This window comes from Bidens hawaiensis, unplaced genomic scaffold (genome assembly GCF_021521415.1).
Source record: "Bidens hawaiensis isolate Kalapana, Puna unplaced genomic scaffold, B.hawaiensis_p1.1 tig00044218_1, whole genome shotgun sequence".
Lineage (NCBI taxonomy): Eukaryota > Viridiplantae > Streptophyta > Magnoliopsida > Asterales > Asteraceae > Bidens > Bidens hawaiensis.
The window spans coordinates 24,771-46,848 of record NW_027497854.1 but is presented as its reverse complement, the minus strand read 5'-3'; the positions used below and the strand labels follow the sequence as shown (position 1 = coordinate 46,848).

Below are 22,078 nucleotides of genomic sequence, written 5' to 3'. Positions count from 1 at the left end.
CAGCTCTAGATAGCCGTGTAGTTTGAAATTGATACATAGAAGTCCAAAATAGATAAAACTTAAAAATACACCAAGTTCGAGTCGGATAACTATAACTATACGAGCTTGAAAAAGTTCCGCTCGTTTCGTGTTTTTTTTTAACAATAAGGACTCGAGTTGCAACCCTAATCAATCGGTTTCGGGGTTAATGAATATAGGTTTTGTATGAATAAATAATTGAAATGTTTTAATCGGTATTGTCTAATGCAAAGGGTTTAATTTTATACGAGTGATTGATTTTAGGGTTTATAGTAATGTGGAATAAAAAATATTACCTCCGAGACAACACGTGAAAACGTTGCATTCATTGACGACGAATTCAAAGTATTTGATTGAAAGAAACACGCGATTTGATTTGGGTGTTTGCTGCATAATAATAATAATAATGTATCAGACATACCATCGGATATGGGTAATAAATAATAAAAACCATAAAACCTATGTTCCATGGGCTGGATCATAATAAATGGCTTGTTTTTCTTTTGAACGACTAAGCCCGACCATCGCCATCCGGATACATCCATTGGCAAAATGTCATATGCACTCGTGATCGCAGACAGAGCCCGGCATTACATCTTTTCACTGCCCAAGACCCACTACATTTTTTCATTTTTTCACAAACGATACTTGAACCGGCAACATTTCTTAGGAAAAATCACCGAGGTACCGCTTGAGTACTGCTCGTTTGGTTAACAAATGGTTTATTTGAGATGATAACTATCATTTTAAATTCTTAACAAAAATATATAATAGACGTCATTTTCGTCTTTAAATTTATCCATTAAAAATTTTTAAATATCATAGTATCAAGTTTATGTTTTGTTCTGTCATCGCCACTTGTTACATCCCTTTTAATTGTTTTCGTCATCTCATTCGTTTTATACCAAAAGAGCTGCTTAAATTTAAAACTTTTTGAAAACAACCATTTAAAAAAAAAACCCCTTGGATCAACTTTCTTAAGTAATAAATTAAAAATCTAACAAAGTTAGTAAAAATGACGGAAGCAGTTAAAATAACATGGAAACATGTAACAATGATATAACTAAAAAAATAGACTAGGTACTGAAGTAGTTAAAATAGCCATACCAAAATCAAACTTCATATAATATAGTATAAGAAATACTATATCTTAGAAATATGAAATTATAGTGGTAAAAATATTAACATTTATCTTGAAGTGTTGACAATAACAAATTTAACTAACAGGTTTTTTAGCTCAAGTGTGGTCACTTGATGACTTGTTTTAAGTGTGGGAACAAAATTGTTAAGGATAGACAATCCGCAGCGGTGACTTGATATAAACGTATTTGAGTAAAACAATTAGTTTTGGAATAAACTTTCCAATTCTATTAACCAAGAAAATACAACTCTAAAACTTACTACATGACTCGGTACAAATACATATATACTTAAAATTAATAGTAAATAAAACCGACATGCTTATCGACTAATCTAATACTATCATAAATTAAAAACAACTCATCAACTCATTTAATTTATCTCTAATTGGTTTAATTAATTAAACCAATTCCATAACTAAAAAACAGCGCAACATGAAGCGCCCCATTGACTCAAGGGCGGGAATTAAGTCCAACAAGATCACTCACATCGAAACAACAAGCTATTTCGACTAGTGTTTACATTTTACTTTAACCCTTATTTAGAACCCCCAAACCTTAACCAACTAGAGTCTACAATAGTGATTATCAACCTGGGCGCTAACATGGTTCCTAGTAATATTATTAAGTGTGGTGCAGCCAGAAAGAGCCATTGTGAGCTCAAGTTCATCCTTCAACATTTCAATCACTCTTCTAACTCCATATTCTCCTTTTGCTGCCAGCCCATACACAACTGGTCTCCCAATCTGCAATATTATTATATTATATGATAAGGGAAAGGTAAAACGTAAAGGGAGACAAAAATGAGAAGTGCGAGAAAGATTTGTAGCCACACAAAAAACACCTCAGAAAAAAATTGAAAAAAAATAATAAAAAAAATCGTAACTCAATATATAAATAAATAACGGAAAAATTTTAAAAACCAGAATGTTTCCCCCGTCATTCCCGTTCTAAAAAACGCCTAAAAGACACAATGCCGAAAATGCACAATGATAAATTAAAAAAAGACACAATATGTAGCAAAATATAACACAATACCGAACAAAATATAACACAATGTTGAGTAATATAACACAATATTAAGAAAAATACACAATGTTAAGGAGAAAAGACACAATCAATGACGAAAATAAACAAAAAGCGTAATGATAAATAGAAAGACACAATTATCTTTTTTCCTCAACATTGTGTCTTTTTCGATACTTCTTTTTTTAGGTGAACGAAGAAAACGGTGGAAACATTTTTGTGTTTTTACATTTATTGTTTTTTATTAAATTTGAGTTATGATTTTTTTTATTAATTTTTCATTATTTTTTTTAGGGTTTTTTTTTATGGCCACAAATCCTTCTCATTTTTGTCCCCCCTTGTAGAATAACCTGACCCGATAAGATAATATATCATGAGGATGATTATAAATTTATAACAAGTTTTACCATAACTGCGTTTGCACCGAGAGCTAAAGCTTTGAATACATCCGTTCCTCGCCTTATTCCTCCGTCAAACAGAACCGGTATTCTTCCTTGAACTGCACCCACCACCTGCAACCATTATATATATATATATATATAAGATAAACGCTAATTCTCGGTGCCCGCAAAACCCTTATTGGGCCACGTGGCAACACCAACATGTGCAATACAATATTATTATTATTTTTTGCTTTAAATATGTAAAAAATATTGTTTTAGTGAAACTACCGTAAAATAAACATTATCTTAAATTTGATAATTCTTTGTATCATAAGCTATACGAGTATTGTGGCCGTTTACTAATATAATTTTTGTATTTAGTGGTAGTACCGTAACGAAGCTAACATATACCAACCGACTTCATGTCACGTTGATCATGAGCTGTATTTGTTCTTTTTAATATGTTACATTTTTTTATAACCTATACGAGTGCCGTTGTTGTTTTCTGCATTGACATTAAGTTTTTTCGATTTAGTGTCGGTATCGAACGAACTTAACCCATACCAACCGAATGCACGTTAATACACTGCCCAACGCGACGGGTACGAGCCTAGTTATTGTTACTAAAGATCACTACTTTTGGGTTTTATATACTACCTCTTCAAGAACAGAAATGGTGGCGGGAACATAATCTAGCTGGCGAGCTCCGTGGTTAGAGACTATGATTCCTTCAACTCCTACTTCCATAGCTTTAATGGCTGCAAAGGAACATATGCAAGATTAAAGGTGGCACGATGGGCGGGTTGGGTGGGTCGGTAATGGGTCAAACGGGCTTACCGTCCTCGCGGGTGAGTACACCCTTGATCAGAATTGACAACTTTGTTATGGACTTTAACCATGCAATGTCCTGCAAAACATATGAGCTGTAAAATATATTGTTTAAAGGCCTCATAGATTGAAATTATGTGTACGCCCTGGTTGCGGTGCGCGCATATAATGTATATATGTGTGGGCCCTCGGGTGGGCAAAAGTGAAATTGCACTAATTTTGACGTTATTTTACTAATTTCGTGAAAATAACGTTATAAGTGGTGGAAGGTTAATCAGACATCATGTCGTGGCGTTGATGGCCGAAAGACAAAGGTACATGCACCAATCAAGCGATGCCCCAATGATTGAGTGTTATGCGTCTTATGTCCAAGGCTTGATGCAAAACTACTATCGAGCCGGGGGTCTCATCGGAAGCAGCCTCTCTATTCCTACGGGGTAGAGGTAAGGCTGTCTGCATCTTACCCTCCTCAGACCCTACCATAGCTTTGCTATTGGTGGGATATACTGAGTACGATGATGATGATGATGATGACGGATTGAAATTATGGTTCCTTTCGTTTCTTAATGTTTATACCTTCCAAGAAAACGAAGGATCAAAGCTCCTGGATGCAAAGGCTTCAAGATTTGAACCATCACTCTGCCAAACACGTATAAATGTATAATCAATATTTAAATTAATGCATAATAAAGAATTCCAAAAAGAAAAAACAAACAACAAACAGATGGTCATATCACTTGCATCATCAACTTCAGTTGACACGAGACCTTCAAAGTTCTTCAGCTGAGGCGCGATCATTCTACATAAAATGTTGCAGAGTTGCGTAATAAAGGAGATTAAATATTATGTGGAAACAGAATAAATTTTTTAAAAATGGAAATATAATTGATTTTTGGGATGACTTTTACTTGTTTTTTATGTCGGCTTCCCTTCGACCAAGTTTAGGAGTGTCAGCAGTAAGAAGAATAGCTTTGAATCCATTTACTTCAGCTTGTTTCACCATCAGAGCGGATATTTCACGTCTCTTGTATACCTTACAAAAATGCAAAATAACATAATATTTCACACTACCTTAACTGTATTGCAGTATTGGTGGGCCTAGGGCTGTCAGTTCATGTCTTAACGTGTTTAACAGGTTAGAGACGACGTGATTAACACAAGTACCAAACATGAAAATGACTCTTTTAACAATTGACTTTACTGGTTTGAGACTTTGAGCATAACAATTATGCGTTTTATGTACCAAGAAAGAGAAATAATGTACTCGAGTGTCTTAATTTCAATTATTTTTAAAAATGTATAAAATTGCATAGCGCACTTTTTTGCTAAACAAGTCTTATCCTGTCTAACACTGTGGGCCCATGAGTTTTCCCTAACGGGCTCTCATGGATACAAAAAAAAAACAGAGTTTTAAGGATTGCGTACGTATAACTGAAAGAATCGAACAGAATTGCAACTAGAAGCAACTTCTTCAATCGTGCATGTAGACATAAACGATAAACCCTGAGAAGACAAATTAAAAATATTATTAAAAATTAGACTTAACTACACAATTGGTACCTAACGTTTCATGAAAATAACAACATTGGGTATTAACATTTAAAAGTCACTTGTTTAGGTATTCAACTTTCAATTTTGTAACAAAGTTGGGTACTAAGTCTAACATCTGTTAAAAACTTAACAGAATGGGAGTCATATGAAAAAAACTAAGGATAATCTTATCATTACACCTTTAACCCATACTAACGTATCAACTGCTTCTTCTTCACTCCATGTTTGTAATAAAAAGAAGACACAAAGACACGATTAGGGCAAATGAAGAACAGTGGTTGCGTGGGCAATCAGGACAGAGTTTCAAAACTTTGAATTCAGCACGGCTTATGGTACGTAATTTTGGTAATGATATGCTATTTAGACCCCTTGTTCTTGATAATGAGATGAAACTGAAAACCATATTTTTTATATTTTTTGGTTTAGGCCTTCATCCAGAGCTTTTTTCGATCAAAATTCACCATGATGGAGAATTTTCTATCAGCAATTACCACAAAGTTTATTAAAGGACAAGTTCAATTATGTGGATTTGTTTGACGTAGAAAGGTTCTGTGTATTTTTTACTTCAATGATGTATTAAAAAAGTTAGTATACCATGATACTTACCAATGGCTTTCGTTACATTCACGATTCTTTTCATTAGATAATCAAACTTTTTTATATGTCATTGAAATAAAAAATACAGAACCTTTCTATGTCCAAACAAATCCACACAATTGACCTCGCCCCTTTCATAAACTTTGTGGTAGTTGTTGATGGAAAATTCTCCACCATGATGAATTTTGATACAAAAAACTCTGTATGAAGGCCTGGACCAAAAAATACGGTTTTCAATTTCATCTCATTATCAAGAACAAAGGGTCTAAATAGCATATCATTACCAAAATTACATACTGTAAGCCATGTCGAATTCAAAGTTTTGAAACTATATCCTGATTGCCACACGCCCATTGTTCTTCATTTGCCCTAATTGTGACTTTGTGTCTTCTCTGTATTACAAACATGGAGTGAAGAAGAAGAGTTGATACGTTAGTATGGGTTAAACGTGTAATGACAAGATTTCCCTTAGTTTTTTTTTTCACATGACTCCTATTTTGTTAAGTTTTTAACGGATGTTAGACTTAGTACCCAACTTTGTTACAAAATTGAAAGTTGAATACCTAAACAAGTGACTTTTAAATGTTAGTACCCAATGTTGTTACTTTCATGAAACGTTAGGCACTAATTGTGTAGTCAAGTCTAAAAATTATATAAACTATGTTACAGCAGTGGCAACTAAATTACCATTATGACATTACACGCAGCCGCTGCTTTGGCTGTCAAGATCTCTCCTGAAACACACAAAGTAACAGTTACAGGCCATAAACAAATATATTGGATTATATATTATATAATTATATAAATTAACTACCTTCAGGATGTGCCAGCTTATGCATAGCAGTTGGAGCAATCATAATTGGTGCTGAAGTTTTGTAACCCAATATTGTTGTTGACGTATCTATTTTGCTCACATCTATAAGTATTCTGGGCCGAATACTGTCAACAAAATGGAGTTAAAAATAAAGAATGCATATGATAATAAAATTATGATTCATAATGAAATATAAATTTAGCACATTACAGTATTCTTTGAAATGCATTATTATTTTCTCTGAGTGTGTGTTCATCCTCGGATCCTCCAGCAAAGTAGTCGTAATACATTTTCGGGAGGGCTTGTTTCGCCAATATTTGATATTCCTTCAAATTGACCGGTTCATCACTCATTCTGACTTTTGTTTCTGGTGTCAACTGTCTTTATCATAAATGACACATTTTTAGTTCAATATGACCCCGAATGCCACATCCCTCGTATTACATAGATTGACTTAAAAGTAGAAAAGTAAAGGCTTCATAAATATTTTAAAAAAGATCAAATTGAGACGAACAGAGTTGTGCATTTACTTCACTTCTAGTTTAGTTTATGAAGTGTGAGAAAACAAAACTAAAATCATTAATCGTCCAACTTTCAAAAACCATCATAAGGGCTTTCTTAAAATAAACAGAAAAACAAACCAGACGGTCTGGTTGGGCGGTTTGAACCGCCTTTTTTATTTTATTTTTCTAAACCCTTGGTTTGTATTAAAATTTTAGAAATGATAATGATGGTTAATAAATATTATACACGTGATTTGGTTTACACGGTTGGTTTCACGTTCCAAACCATGACCCGAAACTGTTGAACTCAAATTTTCAAACTGAACCTAATCATCTCAAACCAGCTGAACCAGCTTATTTGCTTCGGTTTGAGCAATTTGGTTGATTTCAACGAATTATGAACACCCCTAGCATAACTGCATAAGTGAACTTATATGGCTAAATAACACATCAATGAACTTGTCACGTGATAATGAGGCATCCATGGATGGAACTTTTAAGGGGCGAGGATGTTGGAATTAATTCCCGTCCTCGAGTCAATGAGGCGAGTTGGGCCGACCCATCGAGCCTATGATGGATTGGTATCTTGTTTATCAAGTTGAGCACGTGACTTGGTATACATGGATTAAATTACTTGGTGAACAAGTCGACTCGCTTAACTTACACAGAGCTCGAGCTCGGCTCGCTTTGAGCTCTAGTTTCAAAGCTCGATCTCGGCTCATGAGTAGATTTTCAAGCTCGAGCTCGGCTCGGGCACGGCTTGTTTACTATTTATCAATTATTTTTTGTATAATTATAATTATTTTTATATATTTTTTCCTATTATAATTGTATGTATAAAGTAATATATATTATTTAGTTATGTTTATTTATTTTTCCATAACATTATATAATTAATTAATAATTATTAAATATATATTTTAAAAAATTATATAAATGGCAGACTCGTTTAGGCTCGCGAGCCTGCTTAAGCTCGATAAGTGAAGCGTGGGCTCGGGCTCGTTTATTAAACAAGCTTACTTTTAGGCTCGAGCTTGGGCTCGGGCTCGATCGAGCTTTTTAACGAGCCGATCTCGAGTAATTTGCACCGCTAGTGAAAAATATTGATTTATTTTATGTGTAATAACTTAATATTAATTTCTAACATTTTCGGCCCCTCCTATTTTAAAGTTCAAGTTTCGCCACTAGAGACAACCATTCAAATTGCAATCAATCATATGTTCAAGGATCAAGCATATAAGTGCACTGACAATTCACTAGAAAGAAGCTAAAAGATAGTACAATCACAAAAACATGATGCAGTTTTCAGGTCAGAAATCCTAAATCAGAGACAAACTAACAGCAAAAACATGATGGATTTTAACATAATTGTTGTTCAATGAATTAATAATACAACCGTACCTCTTAATTGGTATTGAACTATTGATCCTGTGTGAGAGTGAGAAAGGTTGTATGCAAAAGTTGGGTGAGTTTGTTTTGGGAAGTGACACACATACATAGGAGAATCAGACAAATGACTCAAACATGTTTTGACTTTTTAAGATAAATGTTTGATGTGTTGTGGGATCATTGTTGTTAGCAATTTTGTTTTTGCTTCTATCGCTCTACAAATGATTCTATCACTCTTTAAATAATTCTAGTTTTCAATAATTTTATTTTTCATTAGTTGTTATTCTATTGATAAACACAAAACTTTTAAAATGAAAGTTGATATTTAAATAATAAATAAATTAAATAAATAAAGATAGTTTCATTTAAAGTTACTGCAATTTTTTTATATTTCAAAAAGGTAACTTTAATTAAAAAGATATCATCTGTATTTTTTTTTTTTTTGAAACATAGACGAAAACCGTAATTAACTTTAAATATAGAACATATGATAGAAGTGTTTGCGGATCTATCAGTCTTAAATTAAAAAGATATCAACTGTAATTTTTATATGATTCGGTTAAGCTTATTTAAAGGTTAATTATAAGTCTTAATAAGTTAATCACGTGATCTTTACATAATCTTTTGTAGTTTTAAAATACCTATACGTGTTGTATTATCTATATCTATACGTATATATATTATAATACATTTGAGAGAGGTATATTAAGAATTTTGGATGTTGAGTCTTACAAATTTATATATATATGAGATGTATTCATTTTAAGTAATAAAAATTTTCAATTAATAAAATTGTCTTGTATAACAACTAATAATTAGTATAAGTTATTTAATTAACGTAGTGAATTAAATATGTTTAATAAATATAAGTTTGTGTATATATTATTATTATTATTTATTAATGTATATTTAATTCACTACATTAAGTACATGTAATAATACAAATTTGATAAAAGTAATAACTGCTATTATTTAAATAAAAGTAATAATAATAATGCATTAATAAATATAATTTTGTGTATATAATAATAAATTATTATTATTTATTAATGTATATTTAATTCACTACATTAAGTACATTTAATAATACAAATTTAATAAAAGTAATAAGTCCGTGGTCTTTTTATGCTTGTTAAAGGCTTTAAAATGGGAAAGTATGAGAAATGGGTGGTGCATGGTATCATTTTAACGACCCTTTGGTGCATATGGATTGTTAGAAATGAGCGGATCTTTCAAAGGAAAACTATCAAAGCTATCGAGGTGGTGACCAAGATCAAATCGACTTCTTATTTTTGGATTACAAATAGGTCGAGACATAAACATCTAGATTGGAATGACTGGTGTACGTGTTCTATTGGTTTGATGTAACTTGGTTTCTCGTGCGGTCCTTGCTTTGAAGACTAGCAGGTGCCGTTTTTGTGGTTGTATGAAATTTAACTTTCAAAAAATAAAATAAAATAAAAATAATATTTATACCCCAAGTATAATTTGTGTTTAAAACAAATCAGGTTAGATATAACTCTTACAAACTCATCACAAAATCCATACTACCCGCTGCTACTTTTTAAATACTAGCTAAGTGCCCGCGCGATGCGGCGAGGTATGCACGCAGACATGACATCGAATGTGTAACCGATGTTACCGTTTTAGTATGTACGAGACTTCATAGCAGTGCGAGTGTAACCCAACGATAGTATGCTCGTAATGTGGCATTGGAGGCTTAACCGGCATTAGTAAGCACGTCACACAATGACTGTAGGCGCGCGATCAGGTGTCGGTGTGCACGTAAAGCTAAATTGGCCGCGTCTTGACCCGCAACCCGTTCCGCCTGACACTGTTTTAACTCGAAATTTGTTATGACTTGACACCTTTCGACCCGAACCCGACCCAAGCCAAATTAACCTTTTTTTATATCGGCCCATTCCGACCTTAACCTTTCAACCCATGACCCAAACGGTCAAACCCGCACAACCCATTTGACGGGCCCTAATGGTAATCACGTAACACATTAAGTTTCTAAAATGAGAAAAGTATAGCAATATCATCCTCAAATTAAATAGAATAAAATACTCGTTTTTATGGGATAATGTTTTTTAAAAAATATTAACATGCGAAAAAGTTATAAACGTTTAAACTTCATGGGATGGTTGATTTAAAATAAGGGGTATGGTATATATGTAACTATTCAATAAATTAACAAAATGGGATTAAAGTTAAAGGATTAAACTTGTAATTACTTTTTAATAAATTAAAATCAATGTATATGATTTTGTTAAAAGACAAAAATTATTACCTCTAAAATATCTTAATCTTATTCATTATGATTTGTGCTTAAAACAATATGTTTGATACCTTTTAAAATTCAAAAGATAGTATGGATATGGATAAAGTAAAAAACAACTACAGTTTATAATAATAATAATAATAATAATAATAATAATAATAGCTTAATCATTAAAAGCAAAAAGTAAAGGATGTAACTCCTGGACACGTGGAAAAATACAGTTTAGCAAAGAGTGACACATCCGCAACAAACCTGAAGCTTCTAGACATGTCCCATAACAACAAGAACCTTTTTCATCTCCATTAAAACCTCAACTCACTCATAACTTCACTTCTCATCTCATCTTATCCATCAGTTATTATTATTCATATACACTAAAATCAATCAACCAACCAACACCATGAGCAGCAGGGTTGATTTCGGTGGTCTAGTGAGCCACTTGCTCGAACACCCTAGTGCACTTGAGAAGCTGATGTTCCCGTCTACTCGGTCTCACCATGAATCCCGCAATGGCGAAGAATCGTAAGGAAACATTCCGGTTGATATTGTGGAAACACCAAAGGAGTTGATCATGTACATGGATGTCCCTGGTTTGTCCAAATCCGACAATCAGTTAACTAAACTAATCGAAAATTCGCGACGAAAAAATGACTTTTAAGGAGATTGAACATGTTATTGTGTTGGTAATTTTGGACCGTTTTCTCAAGTTGTAAATATGGGAGGATCAAAGTTGACAAGTTGGTTAAGTTTATTATTATTAATTACATTATATTTAAAATTTGATAATATATTGGCTAGCAAGTTATATACATGTGTTTAGTGTATGTTTAGTGTATATAAACTAAGTTATATACATGTGTTTAGTGTATATAAACGGAGTGATGGTTAGACATTGTGAGAAGTTTGGATAGGGTTTTGTTTTAGAGTCACAAGAGATACAACGGGTTATGTGCAATTAAGGTTTGGTTAAATTCCTTGATGATAACATTGATTTGGGTGTTTTTATTATTATTATTTTTTGTGTGTGGGGGGTGGGGGAGGGGTGTGGGGGACGAAATTTGTGATTTGTTTTTGGTGTAAACGGGTTTGGGTCAATTTCGTGTCGAAACCATAAACCCATTTAGCCCATTTAGCTAAACGGGTCAGGTTGGTCCAACCAACGTGGTTTGACCTGTTTTGTTTAACATGTTTATTTTCTTTTCTATGGTTTTAAAATGTGTGTCATTTGTTAAATTAAATTTAAATTGGTTGGGTATCTTAAAATTAAGAGTGACCTGCGGTTTTCGTCCATGGATTTATCCAAATATGCGGTTTTAGACCTATAGCTTTAAATTTGTGATTTTTCCCCAAATACACCCCAAACATGGGCTAGGGTGTATTTGGGGAAAAGAGGACGTGAAGGTGACGCTGATGGGTTTAACGATCAGATTTAACAGGATTAGTGAATTCAGGGTTTAATTGCAAGTGAAATGAAACCACATAGACAAAAATCGCAAATTTAAAACTATTTGACTAAAATCGTAAATTTGGACAAACCACATTATTTACTCTAAAATTAAATAGAACAAAATTTTAACATAATATTTGCGTAGTTAAAATATATGTGTTCTATTTTATATAAAAAATTTATAATTTCTTACAAAAAATTTAAATCAATTGGTGAAAAAAAAAAACTTTTGGGTTTGGGGTGTGTCTGGTCCGATCTGTTCATCCTGCGAACATGACCCGTTTAAAACCGTTTTGTATCTGTTTTATCATCTTTTGTGTCTGTTTTATTATCTTTCGAGTATATCGATTGAATCCTTGAAATCATTGTAGGTGATGGTGGAGGAAGAAAACTTGTTGGTAGTAAGGGGCAACAGGAAGCGCAAGCGCGAGGAGAATGAAGAGGAGGAAGGGTTTAAGTACCTGAGACTAGAGAGGAGGACTGGGAAGATGATAAGGAAATTTCGGCTGCCCGAAAACTGTGTCAGCGATCACGGCCAAGTGTGAAAACGGAGTGTTGACTGTGGTGGTGGAGAAGATACCACCAGCACCCAAGTCCAAAACTGTTGGTTTAATACCCATTTCCAGGAAGCTCAGAGCAGGTCAGGACAGAAGAAGTCTACAAAAAGGCAGTCCAATTTGGCGCTTTCCTTGCCTTAAGTAATACCTTTATTTTATGAAACGTCCAAACATGTTAAAAACGCTTTAAAACACGTTTTTTTTAAAACATGCGATTTTGTATTGTTTTTTTCTTTCACATCATTCTATCCTCTTCCTATAATCTCTGTCTTGGCCTTGTTTCCTTCTGACAATTTTGTATAATACTTAATTAGGAATTAATATATAGATTGAACTCCAAGGTGCAAAAGAAATAATTATATCATACAAGTTTTAACTTCCAGAGATATCCGGCTTTGAACATCCATCATTGAGTTAAAAGTGTAAATGAAGTTCTATAACTATTTAAGTGTAAACTAAACACACATTTGCCTAACACTAAAATCACAAGACAAGTACAAAGTTATGAATGACAGAACAAAATCGCATTAAGGAATATCATGCAGCAACATTTAAGAAAACGCAAGAACGAACTTGACGGTAACATACAAGTGTATAAATAAAGTAACCAAAATTGAATATTTCTCATCAAACAACAATACTACTGTATGTTATCTTAAGCTTTATCCAGTTTTGAGAACAAAAAGAATGTTCAAACGGCTTACTTGTTCACCGTCTCCTTGCTATTTCCAGATCATCATTTGTTCCTTACTACTTGCAATAAACAGATACGAGTTAATTAAAACACAACCGCGCAAAATAACATCAAAACCTTAATTTTTGGAACCCTTCTTCTTTTTGGATTTGGACTTTGACTTTTTACCCCTCTTAAACTTCTTATCTTTCTTAGGGCTCTTCGCATTTTCAATTTCGTTCTCATTCTCACCGTCATCATCATTCATCAAATGCTCATAATCTTCAATACTTGCAAACGGGGATGCACCAGTCTTCCCTCTGGTTTTCCTCTTCCTCGACGGCTTAACCTCAAACACGTCATCCTCCTCCTCACTTCCGTCTTGTGCGTCACCAATGTTGACATCGTCGTCGCCGCCCACCACCTCATCATCTTCCGACATATCCGCTGGAAACTCCATACCGTCATCACTGGCATTACCCACCAGGTCATTATCATCCTCGTCAGCAATTTGATCCAGGTCATCGTAATCATAATCACCGTCAGCGTCTAGAGCGGTGTTTGTGGAATCCAAGATGGCGTCAATTTCTTCGTTGTCACTTACGTCTTCACCCTCCTCGCCTATTAAGTCAAAGTCAGCCGCCTCATCGTCTCCGGCCTTTTTCTTTTTCTTTTTGGGTTTCTTTGTGGAATTCATTTTGTTCATGTAAAACCTGTGGAACATAACATCTTCCGGTGCTACATCTGTTTCATCTAACTGAAGAATATCCGCCCCGATCAATGGCTTGCTCATATCAAGCTGTATAACAATACATGATTCAGTCATAATGTTAACAAAAAGACAGCCTGATAAAAGTAAGGTGTTTACAAACTGACCTGTTTGGCAGGTTCGATGCGGGACCCACCGTGCCAATTTCTTTCTTTTGGTTTTTTTTCCATGAACTTGTCTAAGAAAGCAACAAGTGAAAGATCGATTAACGGGTTCCCGTTGTAGACAATGTTGGCTCCGGACAGAAGGGTTTTAGCCATGGTCGAAACCGAAGGATGAGCGTGTGAAGCTAGCACCATCAATTCCCACCAACTCGTACGGTCTGCATTGCTGTCATAATCACCACAAATTATTAAAATAAAAATATATATATACAAAAAGTGAAAAACTAAAATAATAACTTATAAGTAGACAAAAATACCAATAATTAGGTTCTCTATGACGAGGGTCGTATCCTCCAGGTAATGAAGACTTTGCATCTTGTACTCGTGGTTGACTTGCGGTTTGACCAGATTTCTTTTTAGACTCCTGAAGATTAGTCAAACCGTCAAACTCTAGCAAGTCGTCATCATCTTCTTTATCTGAAAACTCGTCATCAGAACTAGGAGCTGGGGACCCACCATCATCCTCAACATCATCTTCATTATCATCAGCAACATCATTACGATTAGCATCTTCACCGGAACTACCTGCTGCTTTATCTACTTCTGTTTCTTCAATTATGTCATCAAAATGTTCAATTTCTTCATCAGCCATCTCACTCTGAAGTACCATGTTCCTGCACAGCAAGAGTTAATAAATAAATAAATAAGTAAATAACTTTATTTATTCTTACAGTCATATTAATCAAAAAGTGATTAAAAAAACGTACCACAGAGGCGGTCTTGATTTAAGAACTTCAGAAAGAAGAAAGAGACATGCGCAAGCATATTGAGGCGGTTGCTGAAGGGACACCTGTACAATATCTTGAACAGTAAATACTTGAATAATAAAGTCATGCATGTGTATGTAAAGTTTGATATTTACCTGCAACAAACGTTTTGCAAAAGCAGCCACTCTCTTTAAGTTAAGATCATTTTTCATAGCTCGTAAAAGAAGACCAATTAACAATTCTTCCTAAAAGAGATTTGTATCCATAATAAATTAGGTAACTATTTGTGATATTCATGATAATAGCATGTGAAATAGGATTTTCAGCAAGGTAACTTACCTTGGAAGTGTTCATTGCAGAAGGAAGTAAGAGTTTGGAGTATAAAGCGCGATAAAACCGATCACTAACAACTTGATTTTTTGATGAAATTTTATCAAGCAGCATTAATGCTTGAACTCCAACATTAAAGTTCTTAGAATGAACCTGCAATTAAACAAGTAAAAGCATGTCTTAACAAAAATAGACACCTACAGAAAAGAATCAAATTTATTAATGAGATTACCATCTGAAAGAGCGTTGGCGTCTGAGCTTCAACAATGTCATCTGCTTCGCTGCTTGAGACATAAGGAAAAGCCCTGTTGACCCCCTGTTGAATTATAAAAAGAAATCATTAAATCGTGTTGAAATGATTTTATATTACATAAGTAAACCAAAAGAAAACATATACTAACTGTTAAAAGAGCTGATAACAATCGTGAATCCATTTCAACATGAGAATCTGTATCACTTTTAGCATCTTTGTCTTTGGAAGAACTAGAAGTTTTTTTAACTTCTTCTTTGTCCTTTTTCTGCTTACTATTTCCACCAGCTTCAGAGATAAGCAACTGAAACGATGAAATTTGACTTGGTGTTATTGCATTATTTACATACAGCCAAAGCTAAAAAAAATTTGTTCACGCATTACCTTGAATAAAGCAAAATACATCTCTACTAACCGTTTTGCCAGTTTTGGCCCGTCACCATGGTGACTCAGGCGAACCTGGCTCAAAAAGTTAACCTGCTCATAATTAACAGATTGCATCAGATGCTAATTTGATGATCAATAAATTAACTTTTTAAGTTTTTGGATATTAAAACATACAGCATGGTATTTGGCTCGCATCACCAAATGACGTCTGCAAAGAAACTGATCCACTTCTTCAATCACAACCGCCTGTAAGAGTTAAGAAACATCAATAAAATCAAATATTATATTATTTTGTAGTACAGAATTGTATACCTTCATATTAGGATGATCTGACAAAAGCTTTGACAATAGATAATCCGCATTAGATGCAGCCTTATTTTCAGGATCCCCAAGCTGCAGACAGGAAACCAAAATAATAAAATTCAATTCCATAACCACAAAAATGCAGTGACTAGAAAAAGCCAGCATTGATTATTAAACTATTGTCTTTTTATAAATGAGGTGTCAACACTCAACATATAAACCTTATTCACAAGTAGAAAAAGCAAACTGCGTTCTTGTTCTGACTTGCTCCTCAGCAATGTATAAATAGTCTGCAAGCATTATAAAATAATCCCAGGTTATTAAAGCTTGCATGCATAGAGTTTATTGCAAATAAATATCCAGGTAAAGCACAAAAATGTATAGGTAGACGAACCTTTAATGATTTATCCTTAAGTGTGGCTAGTACATCTTTAGAAGCTTCTTCAAGTGCTTTTATATAGCGCCTGTATCTGAGTTCAAACACAAAAAACAAATTCAATGAATATATTGAGCTCCTTCGCTTTTCTTATTTATTTATTAATTTTCTTTATACTGCTATTGGAATCGTCCATAAATGTAACTTGGTGAAATACATTTGAGACGGTGTTTGATGTACCTTTCTTTTAAGCATTCCTCCCAATGCCAGAATAAAAGAAGGGAGTTGCCATCCTTTGATTCGGGAAGGTGATTCAAAGGTTGTTGAATAAGCATCCTCAGCTTACGATCAGGTAATAAACTGATAAAAACAAAGAATATTAACCAGTTATTACAGAGATAATGAGGTTACAATATCATATTATTTCACAAATAACACGAGGCCAACTTCTGAAAGAAACTAGCTTGGAACTGCATAAGTTGGAAATCTAATATAAAAACACCACACAGAAAGGTAAAGCCAGAATCAATCGGTGATCATAGGATAGATGCAACTATAGATAACGGTGAGCAGAAAAGCCGCATAACAGAAATAACCGATTGAAAAACTGATGGTTTGGTTATGGTTGTGTGTGCATAAACAACCAAATTAACTGAACCGACATTATAATCAACCTTTACACGCTTTATTTTAATATGTAACATGCTATACACTTATGTCAGAAAAGTTGTGTTACAACTTTTTTACAAAGAGCATACTGGTTGTCGCTTATTAAGGATTGCTAATTCTTTATTTGAACCAATATATAACTTGTATCAGTTCAAGGTTCGATTTTAACCTATAGCCGATCCTAGCCATGCTCACCCTTGATCCTACTACTCATAGATCATGAAATTCAACAATAGAAAATAATTTCTACTGGATACAAAATTAAGAAGGTAGGTGCCAGCCTTGATATGAACATTTCCTTCAATGCTTCAAATCCCGTAAAAGCATACCGCTTCCCGACTTTCGATGTCACCATACCTACAAATCACAATAACAAGTTCATATTCAAATCAACTCTCCTTATACCAAAATCAATCTCCATCCAACATCAAAACCTTGGCTTTAAAATGCGCGATGCACCCCGATGCATTTTGAAAAAAAAAACTATTTTTAAATAATACTTTAATTTGTTATTTTCAGCAACATACATCAATCCCTTACGATATATACTTTAAACACCAAAAAATCAAAGTTTCAATTCATAAGTTCAAAAAAAAAGCTATAGTACCAGCAAAAAAATTTTATATATAACCAAAATAAGTCTTTATCAGACCTCATCATGCATTATGCAAAACACGCGTTATCACACTTCTAGTTTATTACTCTTCTAGGTTATTTCAATCAAACAAATATACCTAAAAGCGATAAATCAACTTAATTTGTTAACTTAATTCCTACCATTGCTATTGGTGGGATTTACTGAGTTCGATGATAACTTTTAAACACTAAAAAATCAGAGTTTAAATTCATAAGTTCAAAAAAAACCAAAATAAGTCTCCTAACTCTATGTTAACGCATAAGCTACAAGTGATTCATCGCGCATTATGCAAAACATGTGTTATCTATCACATCACTAAATAACTAAATTAAAAAAAGCAGTTACTTCAACCAAACAAATATACCTAAAAACGAATAAATCAACTAAATTTGTTAACTCAGACTCTGCCATAGCTTTGCTATTGGTGGATTTACTGAGTACGATGATAACTTATAAACACTAAAAAATCAGAGTTTAAATTCATAATCATAAGTTCAAAAAAAAAAAACAAAATAAGTCTCTTAACTCTATGTTAACGCATAAGCTACAAGTAATTTATCACGCATTATGCAAAACATATCTATCACATCACTAAATAACTAAAAAAAACAGCTACTTCAACCAAACAAATGTACCTATCAACGAATCAATCGACTTAACATTCGCGATCGGATTATCCCCAACCAGAACCGAATGCGCGGACACCTTATCCGTGACCGTGCCCGTCCTCACCGTGGCCAACACCATCTTAATATCCCCACTCTGTCCTCTCGACTGCTCGTAATCATTCGCATACTGCGCCAACAACCTCTCACCTAACTCCTTCCTCTCCACCAGCCTCTCCCACTCCCTCACGTCCTTCGCCTCCGCCTTCTTCCGACTCGCACCGGTTCCGATCGACAGCCTCTCTTCCAGCTCCGCCACGTCAGCGTACCACACGCCGAGTGAATTCGCCTTCATTAAGGGCAGTTTCGGTAAATGCTTGTATTTATCGAATGATTTTGAGGTGTCATCGACTGGTAATTGTGGTTGTGGTTGAGCCCTAGGTTTAGGTTTAATCGGACGTGCTTTATTATTATTATTATTATTATTATTATTATTATTATTATCATTATTATTATTATTATTATTATTATTATTATTACGTTGTGATTTGGTAGGTTTGCGGAAGTCGATATCGTTGAAGCCGGAGGAAGGAGTGGAGGAAGAGAGGCCGAGAGAAGAGGCGAAATTGGCGACTTCTGATTGGAGGTTGGTGTCGGCGTCGGTGGCGGTGGGATTGGATGGTGGTGGTGGTGGTTTCTTCTTGATTGGTTTCTTCTTGATTGCCATTTTTTCCGGTGACTGGTGGTGGCGGCAGAAAACCCTGAAGGTCTGTTTTTAGGGTTTTAGGTCGTTATTGAGTTTGAAGCTGGTTAAATATCTACTGAGCTGAGCTTCAGCTCAGCCATTGTTGGTATCGGTATATGGCATAGAAACCGCGCGGCGTAAATGAGCCAAGCTAAGAGCTGAGTCGAGTTAAGCCCGAGCTTGATTAGGGTCGAGTTCGGTTAGTTTTGACCTACAAGAGTTCGAGGTTGAGTTTAGTTCGTTTCTAGCTTTTTTTCTAAAGCTCTGTTAATGAGTTGTTTTATTAAGCTCGGACTCGGATAGTTTATTGTTTATTATAATTGATTTATATGTGTATTTATTTTTTTTTTGGTTAATTGAGGAAAAATCTTTAATGAGTCTAAGAGCATGTTTGGGATTGAGTTTGAAAACATCTTATTTGTTTATTGGTGTTTTCAAAAAGCCAATAAGTTATAAAATGTGTTTGGCAATCACGAAAATGCTTTTTATTTTAACTATTTTAAAGGGTTAAAAATCAGTTTTCTAAAAGCCTCAAATCCTAGCTTTCAAACTCAATCCCAGACATGCTCTAAGCTTGGATAGAGCGTGTGTGGTACCTTAAACGAGCAAAAGCTCAACTCATGCTCGGTTGTTGAAGAAACACTAACCGGACCCCGGGCAGATTACTGGTAACCTGGGGGTTGGATAGCTGTTTCCCACGAGGGGTTAGACCCTTGGAAGATGGTTCTTCTGATAACCTGCAAAACAGACACCGTGAGCTCGTCACTGAGAAGGGGGGGGTTCCTCCTTGTGACCACCCTCCGGCGTGAGAATCAGACTAGATTGCTCTTTAAATATAAAAGTATATTAAGAGATTGCTAGAGCAGATATCAGGTATATTATGATGATAATATGATAATGTAATGTGTCTCGATGATCATACCATTTGGGGTATTTATAGCCGAAGGTAGGTTTCCAAGGAGGTATGGCCGGCTGCAACAGTGTTCCTGTTCATCAACAGTAGCCTACGCACGTGCCCTGCTGGTAGTTGGTGGGTAGGCAGCGGCTGATAGTGACCAGGCCTGCTGTATACTGTTCCCTTTCCACCAACTGCCGGCTACGCACGTGGTATGACAGTAGTTGGTGAGTAGGCAGCGGCTAATAGTGATACAGTACAGGAGCATGCTGCTCGCCATGCTGTATCAGTGAGCTGTCGTATCTCTGATCAGATCTTTCGCCCATACCTCGTCAGGTACAGTAAAAGGTCCTTCAGTATACAGACTGGCTTATTTGGGCGGGAGTATTCCCCCTCCCGCCTCTGTGCGGGATTGCTCCCGGCTTTGCTCATTCCTTCAGGTGACACTGAATGATCGAGAGCTAAGTACCTAGTGCGTGTAGCCATGCTGCGCGGGTGGCCTTCCCTCATGGCTTGTATCCGAGGCTGCGGGAACAGGCGGAGTCCTTCACCATGGGAGGCATTTCCTGCGGGAACAGCTTGCGTACTGCGCGTAAGGACGTCACGTCTCTGAGCATGGTTGGTCCTGCGGATCCAGTTGGTTTTTGCGCAGACGTCCCTGTTTAAGGTGAGTCTTGCGGGACCAAATGGGCTCTACTGGGACCTACCTCTTCAAGTCCCCCCAGTCCAATGTTCTTCTCATGCGTGTTTAATAAAGTGAGGTGAACTTTTGGACTTTGAGCAAAGGGTTTTGAAAAGGGTTTTGTAAGGTTTTCCATGGGGATTCTTTCCGCGGAAGTCCTTGTCACTTGCAGAAATGCCCGAGTTTCCTGCTTGGTCTTTGGGTATGATGCGGGTAGGTCTGTAACCTCCTCGCAAGTCAGGAGCATTGAGTCCCAGTTGTATGGATTTTCCATGAGGTTTTGGTAGTTTTGAACATAGTGATCAATTATGTTAAGACCACCAATTCCATCCTGGAGCTTCAAACAACATAGTTCTCGACGTTCCCGCTATGCGGGGATGTTATTTCCGTTTCCGCTAGCATTGCCCAGAAGATCCTTCTTGGTTTCAATTCCCAGCGGAGCGCTAGGTATGTGAATGGTTTTGCCTTGACACTGTACCTGCGCTCGTCTTACGGTTACTTTACTTCCAAGGTTTTCCTGGCGTCAATTCCCTGCGGGTGCTAGGTATGTGGAGGGTTTTGCCTTTACACTGTACCCGCACCCGTCTTGTAGTTACTTGGTTGCCGATGAATACTTGGCTTCAATTCCCTGCGGGTGCTAGGTATGTGAAGGGTTTTGCCTTAACACTGTACCCGCGGCCGTCTTACGGTTACTTGTTTGCCAAGGTTTATTTGGCTTCAATTCCCTGCGGGTGCTAGGTATGTGAAGGGTTTTGCCTTTACACTGTACCCGCATCCGTCTTACGGTTACTTGTTTGCCAAGGTTTATTTGGCTTCAATTCCCTGCGGGTGCTAGGTATGTGAAGGGTTTTGCCTTTACACTGTACCCGCATCCGTCTTACGGTTACTTGTTTGCCAAGGGGTAAGGGGTATTTTCCCGCTTACCTTTTAATATTTTCAAATTTTTTGAATTTTGAAATTCGAAGAGTTGGTGAAAAGATAAGAACAGTCCAAACCTATGAAACGTCGTGCGACGGTTTCTTCTGACTGTCAGGACGTGCAGGAAGTTATGGTGACGTGACAGAACATGGTCATTCCAGACGCTTTTCCTGGCGCGTGGGCACGATTTTTCGGGCGCGTGGCCGCGAAATTACTGGCACACGTCCTGTCAACAGCTGTTGCCAGCCTGCTTTTTGCCACGTGTCATAGTTTCATTGCACCTTCGATTTCTCTCTCCTCCGCATTAAATTCACCGCATTAATTGCGATTAGTATATAAAGGGGGAGAGGCCTCTTTGTAATCCACACTTTCACCTCTCTTCTTCTTCTTCTTAGTGATTTCCGGCAAATACTCCCCTTTTTCAGGCAAGCA

General features: G+C 35.7%; 2 protein-coding genes across 2 annotated transcripts; both read right to left on the bottom strand.

The window, feature by feature from the left end:
* Nucleotides 1–1,723: 1,723 nt before the first annotated feature.
* Nucleotides 1,724–8,319, bottom strand: LOC143594807 (peroxisomal (S)-2-hydroxyacid oxidase GLO4-like). Its single transcript, XM_077074028.1, has 11 exons — nucleotides 8,261–8,319; nucleotides 6,567–6,723; nucleotides 6,357–6,481; nucleotides 6,230–6,276; nucleotides 4,820–4,897; nucleotides 4,303–4,427; nucleotides 3,971–4,193; nucleotides 3,404–3,473; nucleotides 3,224–3,324; nucleotides 2,591–2,695; nucleotides 1,724–1,903 (listed from the first exon to the last, which is right to left on the bottom strand). Exons 2-11 carry the CDS (start codon nucleotides 6,707–6,709, stop codon nucleotides 1,724–1,726), a joined length of 1,197 nt encoding a protein of 398 aa, XP_076930143.1. The 5' UTR covers nucleotides 6,710–6,723; nucleotides 8,261–8,319.
* A 5,029-nt stretch (nucleotides 8,320–13,348) lies between these two features.
* LOC143594806 (protein SLOW WALKER 2-like) lies at nucleotides 13,349–19,133 on the bottom strand. The gene is made up of 16 exons (XM_077074027.1): nucleotides 18,437–19,133; nucleotides 17,446–17,521; nucleotides 16,736–16,855; nucleotides 16,514–16,589; nucleotides 16,341–16,409; nucleotides 16,129–16,209; nucleotides 15,991–16,062; nucleotides 15,814–15,906; nucleotides 15,581–15,733; nucleotides 15,412–15,495; nucleotides 15,189–15,332; nucleotides 15,005–15,094; nucleotides 14,850–14,932; nucleotides 14,400–14,756; nucleotides 14,086–14,308; nucleotides 13,349–14,008 (listed from the first exon to the last, which is right to left on the bottom strand). Exons 1-16 carry the CDS (start codon nucleotides 19,131–19,133, stop codon nucleotides 13,349–13,351), a joined length of 3,078 nt encoding a protein of 1,025 aa, XP_076930142.1.
* Nucleotides 19,134–22,078: the final 2,945 nt, after the last annotated feature.